The sequence below is a fragment of the Carassius auratus genome, chromosome 29, assembly GCF_003368295.1.
Source record: "Carassius auratus strain Wakin chromosome 29, ASM336829v1, whole genome shotgun sequence".
Lineage (NCBI taxonomy): Eukaryota > Metazoa > Chordata > Actinopteri > Cypriniformes > Cyprinidae > Carassius > Carassius auratus.
Window position 1 is genome coordinate 22,134,919 of NC_039271.1, and position 18,103 is coordinate 22,153,021.

General features: G+C 35.7%; 1 protein-coding gene across 1 annotated transcript; it reads left to right on the forward strand.

The window, feature by feature from the left end:
* Positions 1-4,506: 4,506 nt before the first annotated feature.
* LOC113047763 (solute carrier organic anion transporter family member 1C1-like) lies at positions 4,507-15,528 on the forward strand. The gene is made up of 14 exons (XM_026209038.1): positions 4,507-4,607; positions 4,774-4,915; positions 5,090-5,222; positions 5,663-5,769; positions 5,865-6,017; positions 6,488-6,586; positions 9,537-9,740; positions 13,507-13,671; positions 13,817-14,012; positions 14,130-14,289; positions 14,389-14,573; positions 14,927-14,991; positions 15,142-15,259; positions 15,357-15,528. Exons 1-14 carry the CDS (start codon positions 4,545-4,547, stop codon positions 15,526-15,528), a joined length of 1,962 nt encoding a protein of 653 aa, XP_026064823.1. The 5' UTR covers positions 4,507-4,544.
* The last annotated feature ends 2,575 nt before the right edge of the window (positions 15,529-18,103 follow it).

Consider the following 18,103-nt stretch of genomic DNA (forward strand, 5'->3'; position numbering starts at 1 on the left):
ACGAATAACTCGCAGGGCTTGTGGGCGTGTACTTGAACTTGATGTCAATCGTGTGGAAAGTACAGCCCACTACTTTCAGCTCAGGGAAAAGAGCGGAAGGATAGCTGAAGCCCTTGGCAAGAGACCAACACCCGCTACAGGGAAACAACCGCCCTCGGAATCACAAATCAAATCCGATAAGAATACCAGAGTAAACATCGGCACTGCTTTTAATAGATGGAGACAACTGATGGACCTGAAAGAAATGAGGTTCGACTCTGAACTTGCGAACTTGTATTTCGCTAGAAGTTTGTTTTATATGTTTGTGTATTTGTTTTCGGGAAGTTATAACATAGAAATGTATCGAAGGCTGTTCGATAAACGTGCTAATGTTAGCGATGGCTAACCGTAGCTGCGTTTGATAATTAGCTAGCTATAACTTAACGTTACCCATTTTATTATATAGGGCTTTGCATGTCTTTACTCTTATACATGTCATCAGTAAAGACGCTCCTGTAATTAGGAGTATATCTCCAGCACGTGTGTTCAGATCAGGATTGCCAGGTTTTCACAACAAATCCTGCCCAGTTGCTTCTCAAAACTAGCCCAATCTCGCTTCCAGAAGGTTCCCCGATAAAACATTGCTTCCCGCGGTTAAAATATAGGTTTTTTAGCAGGGTTGCCTTGGTATAATTCGCATTTTAGGGGCTAAATATCACGTTATTTGTATTGGGGTCGCTGTGACCAGCATACATGAAAAACAACCACCACAGACTTGGCAACACTGGTTGCCATTTACTACACAGAGCCGTAATTCACTGACAATCTACACAACATCGATGTTAAAATCGCAGGCGATTCTTTGTCAATTTTGAAAGCTATTTTGTGTTAGTTGTCGGTAGACTAAGGCTCTGTGCAGTAACTGCCGCTCCACCTGAACCAGTGTTGCCAAGTCTGCGGTTGTTTTTCATGTCTGCGGTTTGAAGCAATCCCAATACCAATAAAGTGATATTTAGCCCCTAAAATGCTAATTTTACCAGGGAAACCCTTCCCAAAAATTTATATTTTAACCCCGGGAAGCAATTTTTATCGGGGAACCTCCCGGAAACGCGATTGGGCTAGTTTTGGACTAGTTTTAAGAAGCAACTGGGCAGGATTTGTTGTGAAAACCTGGCAACCCTGATCTGAATGCACATGCTGGAGATATACTTCTAATACAGGAGCGTCTTTACTGATGAGAGGTGCATGAAAATTGCATTCGATTTTTTGCACAGCCCTATGTATCATAACTAACCTGCTCTGTCTAGTCCGTTTGTCTCCGTGTCCTCTTTGCTTCGTGTTTTTTCTGTGCGTGAAAAAATTGATGTGTGGCGTGAAAGCATGTGAAAAGAGTAAATTGCGTGTGTCTCACGGTGAATGCTTAAGAGTTGGCACATTAGTTCTCAAGCAGAATAAAGGACAGGTTGATTATTGCTGTTTAGCGTTTGTATTAATCTATGATGTGTCCCTGTTTGCCTACGGTGACATAAAAAAATTAATTAAAAGTGATACGTGGACCGAGGTGTCTGAGATTGTTCATTTTAAGTAAAGGATCCTAATATTTCGTCCACAACAATATTTAATGAGGTTATAACTCCTTGTGGTTAGTCTGCACAGGATCAACAAGCTTGTTTGCTTTGCGGCTGGTATGGAATGTGGAGTATGACTTGATTTTTTTTGCCAAACATTACAGATGACACCTTTAAAGGCACTAAATTAAATAATAAAATATACTTACTGGTTGTGGTCCATAAACAATGCCTTGTCCAGACAAAGAGGGAACTGCTCCATCTTTCAAGAATAATCTTTGTGCAAATCCGGCATTAAACTGATTGAGATTGAGGAAGCTGTCCTCAGCAAAATGTGCTGCACATAGTTTTACATGTGGAATATAATTTTCGTGAACCGAAATTGTAACCATTGATCTCTAAATACAGCGTCCATGGGAAGCCCAAACAAAGATGATTGGACTCCGAGATGAAAATAACAGCGTTTCGACGACATGGCGACAAAAGCACTCTTCAAACGCAACTCTTCCTCCTCCTCCATGCGAGCGCAACAAGACCATGCCCCCTTTTTTGTGTATTCCTGTGGGTAGGAGGTTAATCAAAAAATGGTTTTAGTGACATTATTACTGCAGGAACTAGAGGGATGTAGTCTAAACTGGTAGTTCATTGTAGGCGAATTCTGTTAAATAAAATATCTTGCTTGGCATTGAACTTTGAGCTTTAGAATTTTACAGATATTATTTATACTCTAACAACAACATTACACACTAACAAAAGTTTAAAACATGGGATCACCAAGAAACGGGACCTTTAACTAATAAACCTTATTGTAAAGAGTACCAAAAGTAAATGTTACATTTTTTTTTTTTTTTTTTTGATGTGAGAGTGTACAAGCTTATCTTGCAGTTTGCATTAGTGAGCTCTGTAGGGTACATTTTGTTTTTATGGTTCACCAGCTGGACAAAAAATAACTCTAAAAGTGATTCCAACTAACTTTACCCCATTTCATCATAGTTGTGTTATGGACTTTTCTCTTTGAGTAAGAGCAATTTTTAATACTTTGCAGTTATCTTGGTGTGGCCCGTTCAAAATAGCAATAACTATAATGAACAATATATCATTATCAAACTGATGAGAGTTTTTTAGTTTTCTTTAGTACTGTCAAACGATTAATTGCATCCAAAATAAAAGTTTTTGTTTACAAAATACATACATCTGTACTTTTTATATTTATCATTTATTTATAAATACACAAATATATATATATATATATATATATATATATATATATATATATATATATATATATATATATATATATATATATATATATATATATATATTATTATATATGAATAAATATTAAATATATATAAACAATATATATTTTCTTAAATATGTACATGCATGTATGTGTGTATTTATATATACATAATAAATACACCCAGTACACATATATTACGTAAACAAAAAAACTTAATTAATATGCGATTAAACACGATTAATCATTTGACAGCACTAATTTTCTCTTTATATTTTCTGTTTTCACTTTTATTTTAGTACAAAAACCTGTACGTATTCATTCGTGTTTGCTTTCATTTATTTTTGATCTATGATTCGCTACTAAACATGCTAACTTTTACTCTAAAAGTGTGTACATGTATTCTCACGTTTACCTGACATTTATTTAAACAGAATAGAGTCATATTTTCTTAATGACTCACAGAAAGACGATTCTCTGATGATTCATCAGGCAATATTGCATGATCATAATTCCCACATTATGGTGACAGTAAATTCTGTGTTCTGCCTCATAATACAGTTATGCATTAGATAATTGTATACAATATCTACATTAGGTCAGAGTAGAGTGAGTTTTGAGCAAAATCATTGTGTATTAATCTGATACTGTCACACGCATTGATTTTCTAAAAAGCCATTTCTGATTTTATTTTTGTATGTATTGTCATATTTCAGTATTTTACCCAATAAAAAAATATTTGTATTTTTTGGTATTTTATAAGTTACTCTACTGGTGGGGTAGCATCACCCGGGGAGAATTATTATTATTAATATTTTTCTAACCCCACTGGATAATATCAGTTGCGTTTGTCTCTTATTTCTAAAGATTTGCTGCTGGTTCACCAGTGTAGCTTTGCAAACCTCTGCTAGTTATTTGTAAAAAAAAATAAACAGAAAAAATAAATAAAAATAATAATTATATACAGATTTATTTGCCAAAATGTATCATAGGCCCATATTAACTCCAAATTTACCACAAGTTTCCTATAAGGCTAAGGAGGCACATGTGAATGCACACACATCACTACTAAAAAGCAGAAAGACTGCCAGCCCACAAATTGTACCATAAATAAGCAAACATGTGCTGATTGCTGTCACTTTGTTTTCTTGTTGGTTGGTGTTTGTTAAATGCTGTTAATGGCTCATCATGTTTGAATTTACTCTCTGTTTTGAAATTTCTAGTGTCTGATACTTTTTGCCATTTAAACACTCATAAAAAAAATGTACACATTACAAACTGTACTGTACTAGTTGATCTACAAATGGGTTGAATGATTAATCAGTGTTAGTTAATGACTAAATATAAAGGTACATATAAAGAACCATTTAGAGATATATCATTTGGGGATATATCTGCATATTACTGCATCTCTGCATATTAGTGAATCTTTTCTATGTGAATACACCTCTGGACATGTGAGTGTTTTAATAATGTTAAATAAATATAATATTTGTTTGTATTTTATTATAATGTATTGTGATTATTATATATATTTTTTTTATTATGTATTTAATTTTTGATTTATTCATAAGTCAGTTTAGCAGTGTTTTTTTAAAATGTATTTGATTCTGAACACAGATACAACATTATATATCAAGGCAGTTAAACACAGGAACCAAATTGTTCATGATTTCAAAATTTGCCATCTCTTCCCTGGCCCATAGTTCATTATGACAGTGGAGGGCAGCCCAGACAGGTTCACTGAGCCCAGACCTATGGAGTATTCAGGTCGGAATCAGACAACACCTCAAGCCAACTGCTGTTCCCCAACTCTGAAGGCAAGAGACACTTTGACAATTTGCCACAATCTAAGTTTAACTAAGTTACTATTAGGTGATAATTTGTTTTAATGGTTGAATGGCTGTAGCTGAATATTTGTCAGACAACAACAACAAAACTATAAAATACTAAATTAATCTCTCTTCTGCCCTTGTGTCTGCAAAGGTCTTTATTGGTTTACTTGCCTTCTGTTATTTCACAAAATCCTTGACGGGGGCTTACACCAAGAGCACCATCACCCAGATTGAGAGGCGGTTTGAGATCCCAAGCTCCACTGTTGGTATCATTGATGGCAGCTTTGAAATGGGTGAGTAGAGATGTGTTGAGCTGCACTGAGAAATTAGTGATGTGGTTCAGACATTAGATGAGTCACACCATTGATGTTATATTGTGATGGAATGGCTGATACTTTTAAAAAATGGGACAGTTGATGCTGTAAAATAACATAAAACTTGTTAAATAACATAACTTTTGCTTGCAGGTAATCTGTTGGTCATTACTGTTATTAGTTACTTTGGTGCTAAGTTTCACAGGCCCAAGATTATTGGAGCAGGGGTCCTGTTGATGGGTATAGGGACTCTATTAATGGCTTTACCTCACTTCCTCATGGGGCGGTGAGTAACATTCATTGGTCAATGAAAAATTCAGTGTCCACAATAAAGAATAGGAAAGATCATTTAAACATCTAGCTTAAAACACATGTGTTAAGTTCTTAGAAACTTCCTCTTTGTAATCATGTTCAATTTCATGTGGTTTTTAAAAACTTTCATAACATTTGCAAAAAAAGTTCATATTTAATCACTCAAAAATGTCATGTAGTCTATAAATTCTGTAGACCCCCATGACAGTTATATCACTGTATGTCACCCAAATTAACTTTAATTCAGTAAAAATGTGTCCATCACTAAAAAAAAATAAAAAAAAAAAAATAAATAAGAAGAAGGGGAAAAATATATATTTAATTGAATTCATGCATTGTTGCTCTCTCGGTAATAAATATAGACAATATGTCATTTTGAACTTTTCTTTTTTTTTCTATCTGTTTTTCTGACAGGTACATGTACGATACAGCTGCCACCCACACTAATGATCCTGATAATTTCACAGTGAGCTCCACATTCTCATCTGACACCCAGAATACTGTTCAACAGCTTGTTTCTGGTAATATGTGGTGAATATGTGAGAAAACATGTGGGATATTTTAATTGTGAAATGCAGTTAAATACCTAACAGAGCACACTTTATGGGTTGTATAGGTAATCTAAAAGGAGAAGTGGAAAGCTCACCCACATGGGGGATTGTATTGTTTGGAAACATTTTGCGTGGCATTGGGGAGGCCAGCATTGGCCCTCTGGGAATGTCATTCATAGATGATTATGCACGCCCAGAAAACACTGCTTTTTACATTGGTGAGAATTTATTTGCATCTACCATAAAAACTATGCATGTATCAGCATGTGATTTACCGTATTTTCTGGACTATAAGTCACACTTTTTTTCATAGTTTGGCTGGTCCTGCGACTTACAGTCAGGTGTGACTTAGTTTTCAAAATTAATTTGACATGAACTGAGAGAAATGAACCAAGAGAAATGAACCAAGAGAAAACATTACCATATACAGCCGTGAGAGGGCGCTCTATGCTGCTCAGTGCTCCTGTAGTCTACACTGAAATCACAGAGCGCCCTCTCGTGGCTGTAGACCGTAATGTTTTCTCTTGGTTCATGGTTCTAAATAAATGTGACTTATAGTCCAGTGCGACTTATACATGTTTTTTTCCTCATCATGACATATTTTTGGACTGATGCGACTTATACTCAGGTGCGACTTATAGTCCGAAAAATACGGTAGTCCATTTTCTTCTTTTGTTATTTTCTGTAGGTTGTCTGCACACAATCGGAGGCATTGGGCCAATTTTCGGTTACTCACTTGGATCTCTGTGTGCTAGTCTATATGTGGATATTGGCTTAGTGAATCAAGGTGAGTTAAAACTGGTATATTGCCAAATTAGAATTGGTATACACCCTTCTTAGTGGTAACTCACAAAACAAGAATCAAAAAGAAGTAAAAAATTGCTTTCTTAGTTTTGACATGTAAAATGGTATCTGGAGAAACTTTACACAAGGTGTGTAGAAACAGTACAGAAAGTGTAAAATAAAAAATATATATATATATATATTAGGGGTGTAACGGTTCACAAAATTCACGGTTCAGTTCGATACGGTACACTGGTGTCACGGTTCGGTACGGTTCGGTACGTTTTAGATACAGCAAAATGAAAAAAATTGGCAGATACATTTCCTTGATTTTTAAAAAATGTTTTATTTATTAAAACTAACAAAGTATGTTTTTTTTTTTACATTGAACAATGAAGGAGCTATTTTTCTTAGCAGCATACTGTATAAAACAAAAACAGCTCCTTATAAAAAAAATGAAAATGTTATATTGTTGTAGTAGTTATGAACAAATACAAAGATGTAACTTTGTATATGGAACTCTATAACTCTTTATATTGAGTGTTTTTACTCAATTGGTTCTCTATAGGGCTTATGTTTTTAGGAACAAAGCAGGAATTACAGTCTGGCTGAAACGGGCTCGTGAAGGAATATTGTAACGGGGCTCAATTACATTAAGCATGTTCTTAAAACCTGCGTTTTCCACTATAGGCGCTCCGCTCACTCAGTACGCGCTGAAGGCTCGTTGCAAAATGGCTAATCATCACCATGGCTTACAGGGAATCCAAAGTGCACCCAAACACCAGACAGACCTGTTGGTTATTGGAGGATCTTCTTTTTCTGGTCTGTTAAACGCATTGGCCACCGAGTACCGTGCATGAACTGCTCGCAAGTGCCTGACTGAGTAGCCAAACATAAACATATAAGTTGGTGTTTTTTTCTTCTTCGGGGGTGTCAGGGGCGTTGCCTGTTATGTCGTTTGGTTTATTGGGCTACTTTGTTGAACGCATATCATTATATTTCACTTTCCTTTTTTTTTATCAAATAGAATTAATTAATCCAACGAACCGTACCGCGTACCGAACTGAAAGCTTTGTACCGAACGGTTCAATACGAATACGTGTATCGTTACACCCCTATTATATATATATATATGTAGTACTTTGGTAAGTACTACACTGTAGTACTTACTCTTTAATAATAATAATAAAAAATACCTATGCATTTCGGGCCTAAGAGCTATTTCAAGCCATTTCAAGAGTTTGTTAACATGACAAATAATGTGATTTATATAATTCAATGTCCATGTACAGCTCCTCGTTAGTATAGTGGACAGTATCTCCGCCTGTCACACTGACCGGGGTTCGATTCTCCGACGAATAGAGCTAGTTTAAAACTAACAAAGTATGTTTTTTTTTACATTGAACAATGAAGGAGCTATTTTTCTTAGCAAGGCACCAAACCCCCAACTGCTCCCTGGGTGCCGCAGCATAAATGGCTGCCCACTGCTCCGGGTGTGTTTTCACAGTGTGTGTGTGTGTTCACTGCTCTGTATGCGTGCACTTTGGATGGTTAAAAGCAGAGCATGAATTCTGAGTATGGGTGAATACTGCCATACATGACTGAATGTCACGTCACTTTAACAAAATGTTTGTTGGTTAAACATCCTGTTCATTAAAAGAAAGGATAACAGAACACAGAAGTGCAATTAATGGAAAAAAATATAGTCCTGCTGAAAGACTTTTTTTGTGTGTGTGAGCATAACCATAAAATATATATATTTTTATCTTTGTTGGAATTGAAAAGGTTAAACAGAATATACGAGGTAGTAATATTGATTGTATAAGAGGGAAGTGGGAAGCTTTTGGGGTTTTTTATTTGTAAATTATTTTTCCAAAGGGTAAGAATGAGGATTTTTCTTTTTAGGACTTTTTGTGATAGTAGTTTAACCTGTTAACTGTCAGACTTTTTGAGCATAGACCTGAACTTAACTTGAACCATGGTATATGAATATAACAATGGACATGTTAGAGTAGGAGGTTCAGTTGGATCTAGAGCAGGGGACCACCCTGTTTTGCGCAGTTGGAGCAGGAAGACCATTGGGATCTGGTAGAGGCAAGAGGCCTCAGGGGAGCCAGTGGAGTATGTGGCTTAGGAAATCCCAGTATAGCAATCAAACCAGGGTAGGCAATCTGGTTAGGAGAACTCAAAGAATTTGGCTGAGTGGGCAAAGGAAGAGGAGACTTGGGAGAATTTGAACAGGAGAGTAAATTGCTCTTGTAGCTCTGGGAAAATAGGATTCCCTGGGGAATCAGCAGAAACCAAATTAGGAAAGTCCAACATAAGAGGGCATTGTGGAACTGGTGGGACTATTTTAAACCATAGAGAAGAATGACCCAAAGAAAGTCCGTGAAAAGAGCCATGAAAAAAGCTAGTGAAAATGCCAAGGAGGAGATGGTGAAATATTGAAGGATGATTAAAAGCTTGGGTTTTTGTGGCCAAAACAAAAAGTATAATGGAACCTTCTGTTACCAGAAAGTATAGCCCACAGGCAGCATCTATGATTAGAAAAAGGGACTAAAGGAAGAACTCACCGGCAGAACAGAAGTAAGGATGATTGGTCTGTGAGAGAGAGATGGCAAGGATGAAGATTAGGTCGCTGTTTTGAGGAGGAGGAAATGCATTTGAAATCCCAATGGGTTAATGATAAAGGCTTGGGCTTCTTTAAGGTATACATCACACATAGTTTGATTGTAATCTCAAGTGGAGTTGGGTTTATTACTTAATTGCAAGTTATGGATAGTGAACAGGTATGTATGATAACAAAAGAGCTTAACCTGAAAGAACTGATGGAATTTATGGACAGCCATTATGGGAGCCATACATGGAGACAACAGATGAAGATAGAGCCCGGTGGAGGTGTAATATGTTTAACAGATATTTTGTTTATTTGAATATTTTCTTCTCATTATCAGAGAGTGTGACCATCACCCCTCAGGACTCTCGCTGGATTGGGGCCTGGTGGCTGGGTTATGTGGTTTCTGGGCTGTTGACTCTTCTTGCTGCTTTGCCTCTTTGGTTCCTGCCAAAATCTTTACCTGAAAACCCCCAAACCTCTAAAGCATATCACCCCTCAACCGAACACAAGCACACACTCAGCATTACAGAGATTGCCAAAGGTATGTCAACCATACACTGACCACAAATGGTAGAATTAAGGTCTAATTAAATCTAACATAGTCAATGATTTGTATAGTGTAGCGTATGTATGAACTACTTAGATACGCTTAAAGGTTTGTGTGACATTTTAGAGCTTGACATATTAAATATAATGATTACAGTGCCCACCACTAATATTGGCACCCTTGGTAAATATGAGCAGAGAAAATAAATCATCATTGTGCATCCTTTTGATCTGACATTCAAAAATTTCACAAAATTCTAACCTATCATTGTGTGTGTGTGGGGGGGGGGGGTGCTCATTCTGAAATAAATGTTTTTTCTCTAGTTCACATTGGCTACAATTATTGGCACCCAACAACTATATATTTATTTATATACAATTATTGTCACCCAATTATTGCAAAATTATTTTCCCAATATAACAGCTCTGAGTTTTCTCCTACAGTATAATTCCTAATAAGTTTGGAGAACACCTGACAAGAGATCAGAGACCATTCCTTCATCCATAATCACTAAAGATCCTTCAGATTATCAGCTCCATGTTGGTAGTTCTTCTCTTTAGTTCACCCCACTTTTTATTTTTATAGGGCTCAGGTCAGGGAACTGGGATGGACATGGCAGAAGCTTTAATTTGTGCTCAGTGACACATTTTTGTCTTGGTTCTGATTTTCATTTTGGATCATTGTCCTGATAGAAGATCCAACCATGGCCCACTATACAATTTATAACAGAGGTGGTCATGTTGAAAATGTTGTTTATCTGTTGATATTTGATAGAATCCATGATGCCATGTACAATATCTGAACAAGATGTCCAGGACATTTGGCAGGTTTCCGTGCACATCAGCAAATTATTGACAGAACTCACTCATGTCTTGAGTGCAGTCTTCATCCATCAAAACTTTTCTAGTGAGACAGTGGTTATCCAGTCAAGAAAACATAATTTGCATCTCATCTGGCCATAGAGCAGTGAGATATGTTGACATTCCATTTAGTCTGTACTTCACACAGCACGTGTGATGTGTAAGGGCTTCAGAGACAAACACAGAATATTACAGACCTTGTGTTTAAAAGCCAAACACACTGGAATGAATAATTCACTGAAAACACAACGCAAGTCTCTGTTTTCTTTGCAATCTCTGATGTAAGCCTGGTTTCCTTTATATTAGCTGTATTTTGGATGGATTGTTTGAATGCATTTGCTTACTGGATTATTGGACTAAAACTTTCCCAGAGTTCAGAGGCTTAAAATTATCTTTGCCGACTGACATATAACCCTGGAGCCCAAGACCGGTTGCCCACTGAAGCTAAGCAGGGCTCAGCCTGGTCAGTACCTGGATGGTAGACCTCCGGGGAAAAACTAGGTTGCTGCTAGAAGAGGTGCTAGTCAGGCCAGCAAGGGGTGCTCACCCTGTGGTCTGTGTGAGTCCTAGTGCCCCAATGTAGTGATGGGGACACTATACTGTCAACAAGCACTGTCCTTTGAATGAGACGTTATACCGAGGTCCTGACTCTCTGTGGTCTTTAAAAATCCCAGGTTGTCTTTCAAAAAGTGTAGAGTTGAGACCTCAGCATCCTGGCAAAATTCACCCATTGGCCACTGACCATCATGGCCACCTAACAATCATCCCCATATCGGCTGATTGGCTTCATTACTCTGTCTCCTCTCCACCAATAAGCTGGGGTGTGGTGGGCGTTCTGCCAAAATATGGCTGCCGTCGCATCATCCAAATGGATGCTGCACACTGGTGGTGGATGAGTGGCTAGAAAAGCGCTATATAAATGTAAGTAATTATTATTATTATTATTATTATTATTATTGTTATTATTATTATCTGATTGCAAGCAAAGAAGCAAAATTGGGTTAAAAATGTATAATTGAAATTATGATTCAATAATTTTGCATACTGAGACGCAGCATCTCATAGCAGCAGTTGGTCCGCCCTTCTCCACAGAGCAATTCTGTGGATGTATGCATTCAGTGCTTGTGTCCAGGAGGGAACCTTAGGGACAATCAGGGTGCACTGTCTGCAGCCTTGGTCTGCGGTGATCTTCATTTAGAAACACATCATTAAAATGAACTGTTACTCCGCAAATACTCAACAAAGAGTCATGATATGTCCATAAAAAGCTTGACATGTCTACTTTTAAACTAAGCAAGTCTTAATAAACAAATATTCTGTGATAAAGTAATCCATATGAAAACAACACTTTCACGTCTTTCACTTCTCCCTTCATTATATCTAATGTGACCATGCCCACGCGCTGAACGAACTATTGATATTATAATGTTCCACGTGAAGCTCGCAGCATGTAAACTCCCGTACCACAGAAAATAAAGCAGGGAGACTGTTATTCAAGTTATTTTATTTTTTTTTTTTTTATAAAAAAACCTCAGGATTTGAGTTTTGGATTTCCCCAGAAAATTCCCCAATATTTTTTTTAATCTACTTGTATTAGTTTTCACACAAACTGTTCACATTTTACTAGTTAGACTTTTTCCAAACTATAATTCCTGATTAATGTATAATCAATTAAAACATTATGAAGTTTCATTCACATCATCTAAATGTTCTACTGCACTACTAGTATCAGTGACCATCAAAATAATGTTAATAATGTAGTTTATCATTTAGTTTATTTGAGAGCACATAAAAAATATACACTTTGGAAATGCTAGTTATGTGATATTCATTTTATATATTTGAACATTACACAATACCAGTCAATACCAGTTTGCTAAATCAGTAATATTGTTCAATATTTGTACTATTTGAAATAACTGCTTTCTATTTGAATATATTTTACATTTAATTTGTTTCCTGTGATCAAAGATACATTTTAAGCATCCAAATGTAACAATATACACTATACCATTCAAAAGCTTGAAGTCAGTATATATAGAAATTAAAACTTTTATTAAGCACACAAGTGATGATAAATACAATAATTGTTAAGACAATGCTTTTTTTTCAATTCATCAAAAAAAAAAAAAAACTGAAAAAATATTCTCAGTTCTTTTCAACCTTAATGATAATAATAATAATAATAATAATAATAATAATAATAATAATAATAATAATAATAATAATAATAAATGTTTTTTTTTGAGTATCAGATCAGAATATTAGAATGAATTCTGAAGAATCATGTGACTGGAGTAATGATTATAAAAAATTCTGCCTTGAAAGTCATCTTTGATTGTTCCTAATAAACTGTTTAACTGCACTCTCGAGACTGAGGTGTAATCAGAGCGACAAGCTCAGTGTCCTGAAGCAGAGAACCAACAGGGGACAGCCGAACTAGCTGCTCTAGAGACCTCCATAGAGGTAGCGAGCCTCTTAGTACCGCTACATTTCCAGGCAGTGACTGAGAGAAGTGCTCATTGGAGAGTGCTGAGCCCGGAAGCACCACGGGTGGGTTAAGATCAAAAAGATAAACGATGCAGATTTATTTTCACAGTCACCTTTGCTCATATTTGATAAGGGAACCAATATTAGTGGAGAAGGTACTGGATATAATTGTATATTCAAAAGGTGACCATTAGATTCTCCATTAAGTGTTATTATTATTATTATGAATAAAATGTTCACCCATTGGCCACTGTATATTATATATATATATATATATATAAAATTTATTTTTTAATGAAAATTATGCTTATTTGCTTGTTTTTTGTTTTGTTTTGTTTTGTTTATTTAGATTTTTGGCCATCTATAAAGCATCTGTTCACCAGTGGGATCTATATGTTTTGTTTATTTAGATTTTTGGCCATCTATAAAGCATCTGTTCACCAGTGGGATCTATATCCTGTACCTGATTTGCAGTGTTTTGGCATTCAATGCCTTTGTCATTTCTATAACTTACACACCAAAGTATTTGGAGCAGCAGTTTGGACAAAGCGCATCAAAGACCAATTTTCTCATAGGTAACAGTTGCTGTATATTATTATTATTATTATTATTATTATTATTATTATTATTATTATTATTATTATTATTATTATTATTATTATTATTATTATTATTATTATCATTACTAGCTGTTTAAACTAGCTGTGCTTATATGTGCAGGAGTGATGTCTATTCCACCAGTGGCTCTGGGTATGTTCCTGAGTGGCTGGATAATGAAGAGGTTTAAACTAGGTCTGCTGGGATCTGCAAGACTGATGTTCTTCACCTCTGTAACCTCATTGGTTTGCATAATACCTTACTTTGCTCTCAGCTGTGAAAACATAGATGTCGCTGGGATCACGGTGCCCTATCAAAGGTATTTTTTATTCATATTTATAGTCATTGTATAAATATTTTTGAATCATGGAAAATATACACCTATCCATTTAATTTCCTGCCTAGGATTTAATATAATAAATTGTTTATATGGCAGAACTTTTGAAGTTCAATATGTAAGCCATGATTTACTTACTTCTTGCAATGCTGGGTGTCCTGACTTCCTATGGGATCCAGTGTGTGGACAGAATGGAGTGACCTACATCTCTCCTTGTCATGCTGGCTGCAATTCCACTCTGGGCACAAGACAGAATATGGTGAACAGCTACTTTTAACACTTGATGACAAATCTTTTTTTTTTTTTTTACTTTATTTATGTTTGTATGTATTTATTTACAAACTTACACATTTGCCAGACATTCCATGGCTGTACATGTATCCAGAGCTGGGGACTGACTTCTGGGAATTCCTCTGCAGTGCTTGGACAGTGTTCGCGAGAGAGTAGCTGCACTAAAATGTTCTACATCTATCTGGCACTGCAGTCTCTCGCCTTCTTTGTTTACTGTCTGGGCACAGTTCCTTTCTTCCTCATCTCATTGAGGTACTGTTTAATTTGTTTCCATCATACTGTAATGCAGTTGCTCCTTATGCTTGTTCCCTATTTTCAGTTGCCTATATTGTATTTGAATCAGTTTCAAATATTGTATAACCTTCATTGTTTAAATAAACAAACAAACAAGCTGTGAGTTGGTTGGTTAATCTTAAGAGTCAAGGTTTGAAACCCTACTCACAATGCATTAAGGCCAGAAATTAATTATATAAATATCTTCATACAAAATGTATTATTTTAATTAAAAATAAAAATTGAGAATTGGTTGTGTGGATGATTGTAATTGCAATTGTACATATACTGTATATAATATACAATTATCTGTATGAAATATGTTCTTGCAGGATCGTGGATCCTATGCTGAAGTCTCTCTCAATGGGAATATTTCTGTTAGTTTTAAGAGTCTTCGGTAAGTTAATATATGGATTTGCTAATACTGCAAAACATTGTTTTTCATGAGGGGAAACTTACAAATATGTCACAGATCTTTATATTTTTCTTGTCTTAAACATGCATTAAGCCACTGGATTATTTTAAGTTTAATTTATTGCTTTTAAAGGTGGCATTCCTGCTCCCATTTGCTTTGGAGCTCTTATTGACACAACCTGTCTGAAATGGGGCCAAAATAAATGCGGTGAAAGAGGTGCATGCAGAATGTATGACATTGAAACTTTCAGGTGAGCAGATCTAGTAGGATGATGCTATGTAGCCCTAATATGAATGTGTAATAAAACCCTAATTAATGTGTAATAAAATTTTATTTGCCCCCATCAGGTACCTATTTCTGGGACTGGTGAGCTCTCTTCAGGCATTTAGCTATACCCTTTTATGGATTTTCACCACACAGATTAAGAAGAAAGTACAGTACGATGAGAAAATGTCCAAGGACATAGAACTCCAATACCCTATGCTACGTGATCCAGAACAGGAAAATAATATAAAATAATGTTCTGTGATGTTGTTGTTTTATTTTTATTTTTATTATTGTTTTATTGTTCCTGGGTCATTTTCAAAATATGATGACAAACACTTTTATTATTTTATATCTGTGGCTAGGCTCATGAAAATCATGCCATTCATCTGAGAGTCAGAGTTATGTCTCTTTTTTATTTATTATTTAATTTACATGGTGATTTACCCACGAGTAAATAAATGTTGTAAACAACTTTAGTTCTCACTGTCATTACTGTGTTGTATTTATTAATACATACAAATATTTGATGTTATAATGTATTTATTTTTTGTTAACTTGTAAATGCTATTTTCTATGTTTGTGTCTGAGGGAAACACACACACACGCACACATATATTTTCCAAGTTATCTAATAAGCTTTACATAAGGGGCAGGACATTCCATTTAAATCCACTTAATGAGTTCCAGCAGAAAGGGCCAATCACACAAAATAAGCAATTGTGTACAGTACATCTGAGTCCATTAGATGAAGCAAAGTTGAGGAAAGGTCATACAAAATTTAAAATGGAAGACAGCCATGAGTATGGCATATTTAGTATTAATTTTTTGTGAAGTATGCCCTCTTGTTCCTGTTAATTGCTGTAATGTCAGCCTCTTTAATTACCAGCCCAAAGCCTAAATGTGTGATTTGAAACTCCTCTTGAGTGAGTTCTGAAGGAGAAAGAAATGCATGCATTTTTGTAAACAAAATGAGGGTGAGGAAATGTTTACAGAATTTTAGTTTTGGGCTGAATTATCCCTTTATTGAGTTTCATTATAGCTGGAAGTATTTTTTGTCTTGTGTACGTATAACAACCACTCCTAACAATCAATCAATCAATCACCTTTATTTATATAGTGCTTTAAACAAAATACATTGCGCCAAAGCACTGAACAACATTCATTTGGAAAACAGTGTCTCAATAATGCAAAATGATAGTTAAAGGCAGTTCATCATTGAATTCAGTTATGCCATCTCTGTTCAGTTGAAATAGTGTCTGTTTTAATTTGCAATCAAGTCAATGATATCGCTGTAGATGAAGTGACCCCAACTGAGCAAGCCAGAGGCGACAGCGGCAAGGAACCAAAACTCCATCGGTGAGAGAATGGGGAAAAAACCTTGGGAGAAACCAGGCTCAGTTGGGGGGCCAGTTCTCCTCTGACCAGACGAAACCAGTAGTTCAATTCCAGGCTGCAGCGAAGTCAGATTGTGCAGAAGAATCATCTGTTTCCTGTGGTCTTGTCCTGGTGCTCCTCTGAGACAAGGTCTTTACAGGGGATCTGTATCTGGGGCTCTAGTTGTCCTGGTCTCCGCTGTCTTTCAGGGCAGTAGAGGTCCTTTCTAGGTGCTGATCCACCATCTGGTCTGGATATGTACTGGATCCGGGTGACTGCAGTGACCCTCTGATCTGGACACAGACTGGATCTGGTGGCCACGGTGACCTCGGAACAAGAGAGAAAATATTAGCGTAGATGCCATTCTTCTAATGATGTAGAAAGTACGGTGTTATGTGAAGTGTTCTGGTTCCAGTTTACCTAATTAATGCAGCCTAAAAATCCTTTAATGGATTTGGATATTAAAAGCATATTAGTATTTTATGTGTATGCCAGGTTAAAGAGATGGGTCTTTAATCTAGATTTAAACTGCAAGAGTGTGTCTGCCTCCCGAACAATGTTAGGTAGGTTATTCCAGAGTTTAGGCGCCAAATAGGAAAACACAACACAACATTAAAGCTCTCAGTCATTACCACAGGTATTTATGACAGTCTAGGAATGTTATATTCAGTCCACATGTCTATTCCTGTTCCTGAAAATTACAAATATGACCTTGACTGACTCATCAGTGAGAGTTGTTGAGGTAATGAAGAGAATGTGTTCACCATCACAAGTACCCATTACATTAGCAGAGAGGCAATGTGCCTATTAGCTTTTTGGGTAACATTTCACTGAGCGTATAGCCTAGGGTCAAAGTTGATAAACACTTTGGATTTAACTGTAACACAGAGAAGCAGTGTGAGCAACTGTGAGTGACCCTAATCAAAAGTATAGTGTTCTGGCCAGTCCAGCTAAACAACAGTGCAATTCCATAAATTAATTCCTCAAGGCACATGGTGATGAACAAATAAATAAAAATAAATTATATATATATATATAAATAAATAAATAAATATATATATATATATATATATATATATATATATATATATATATATATATATATATATATATATATATGCACTCATATATATATATATATATATATATATATATATATATATATATATATATATATATATATATATATATATATATATATATATATTTATTTATTTATTTATTTATTTATTTTTTTTGCGAGAGAATGCAAAGTTTCTGGGAGGAACAAAAAACTTTTTGGGGTGAATCACTCAAAAAATAATTTGTTTTTCTCAATCACTGTTTCCCATAGGGTGACAGGTATAACAGGTGGCTTCACTATGAATTCTGCATGTTCAGTTTTCACCACATTTGTTTCTGTGACGATCGTGTACCCAGAGAGACACAGGGAGAGCAAGAGATCCAATTGCAG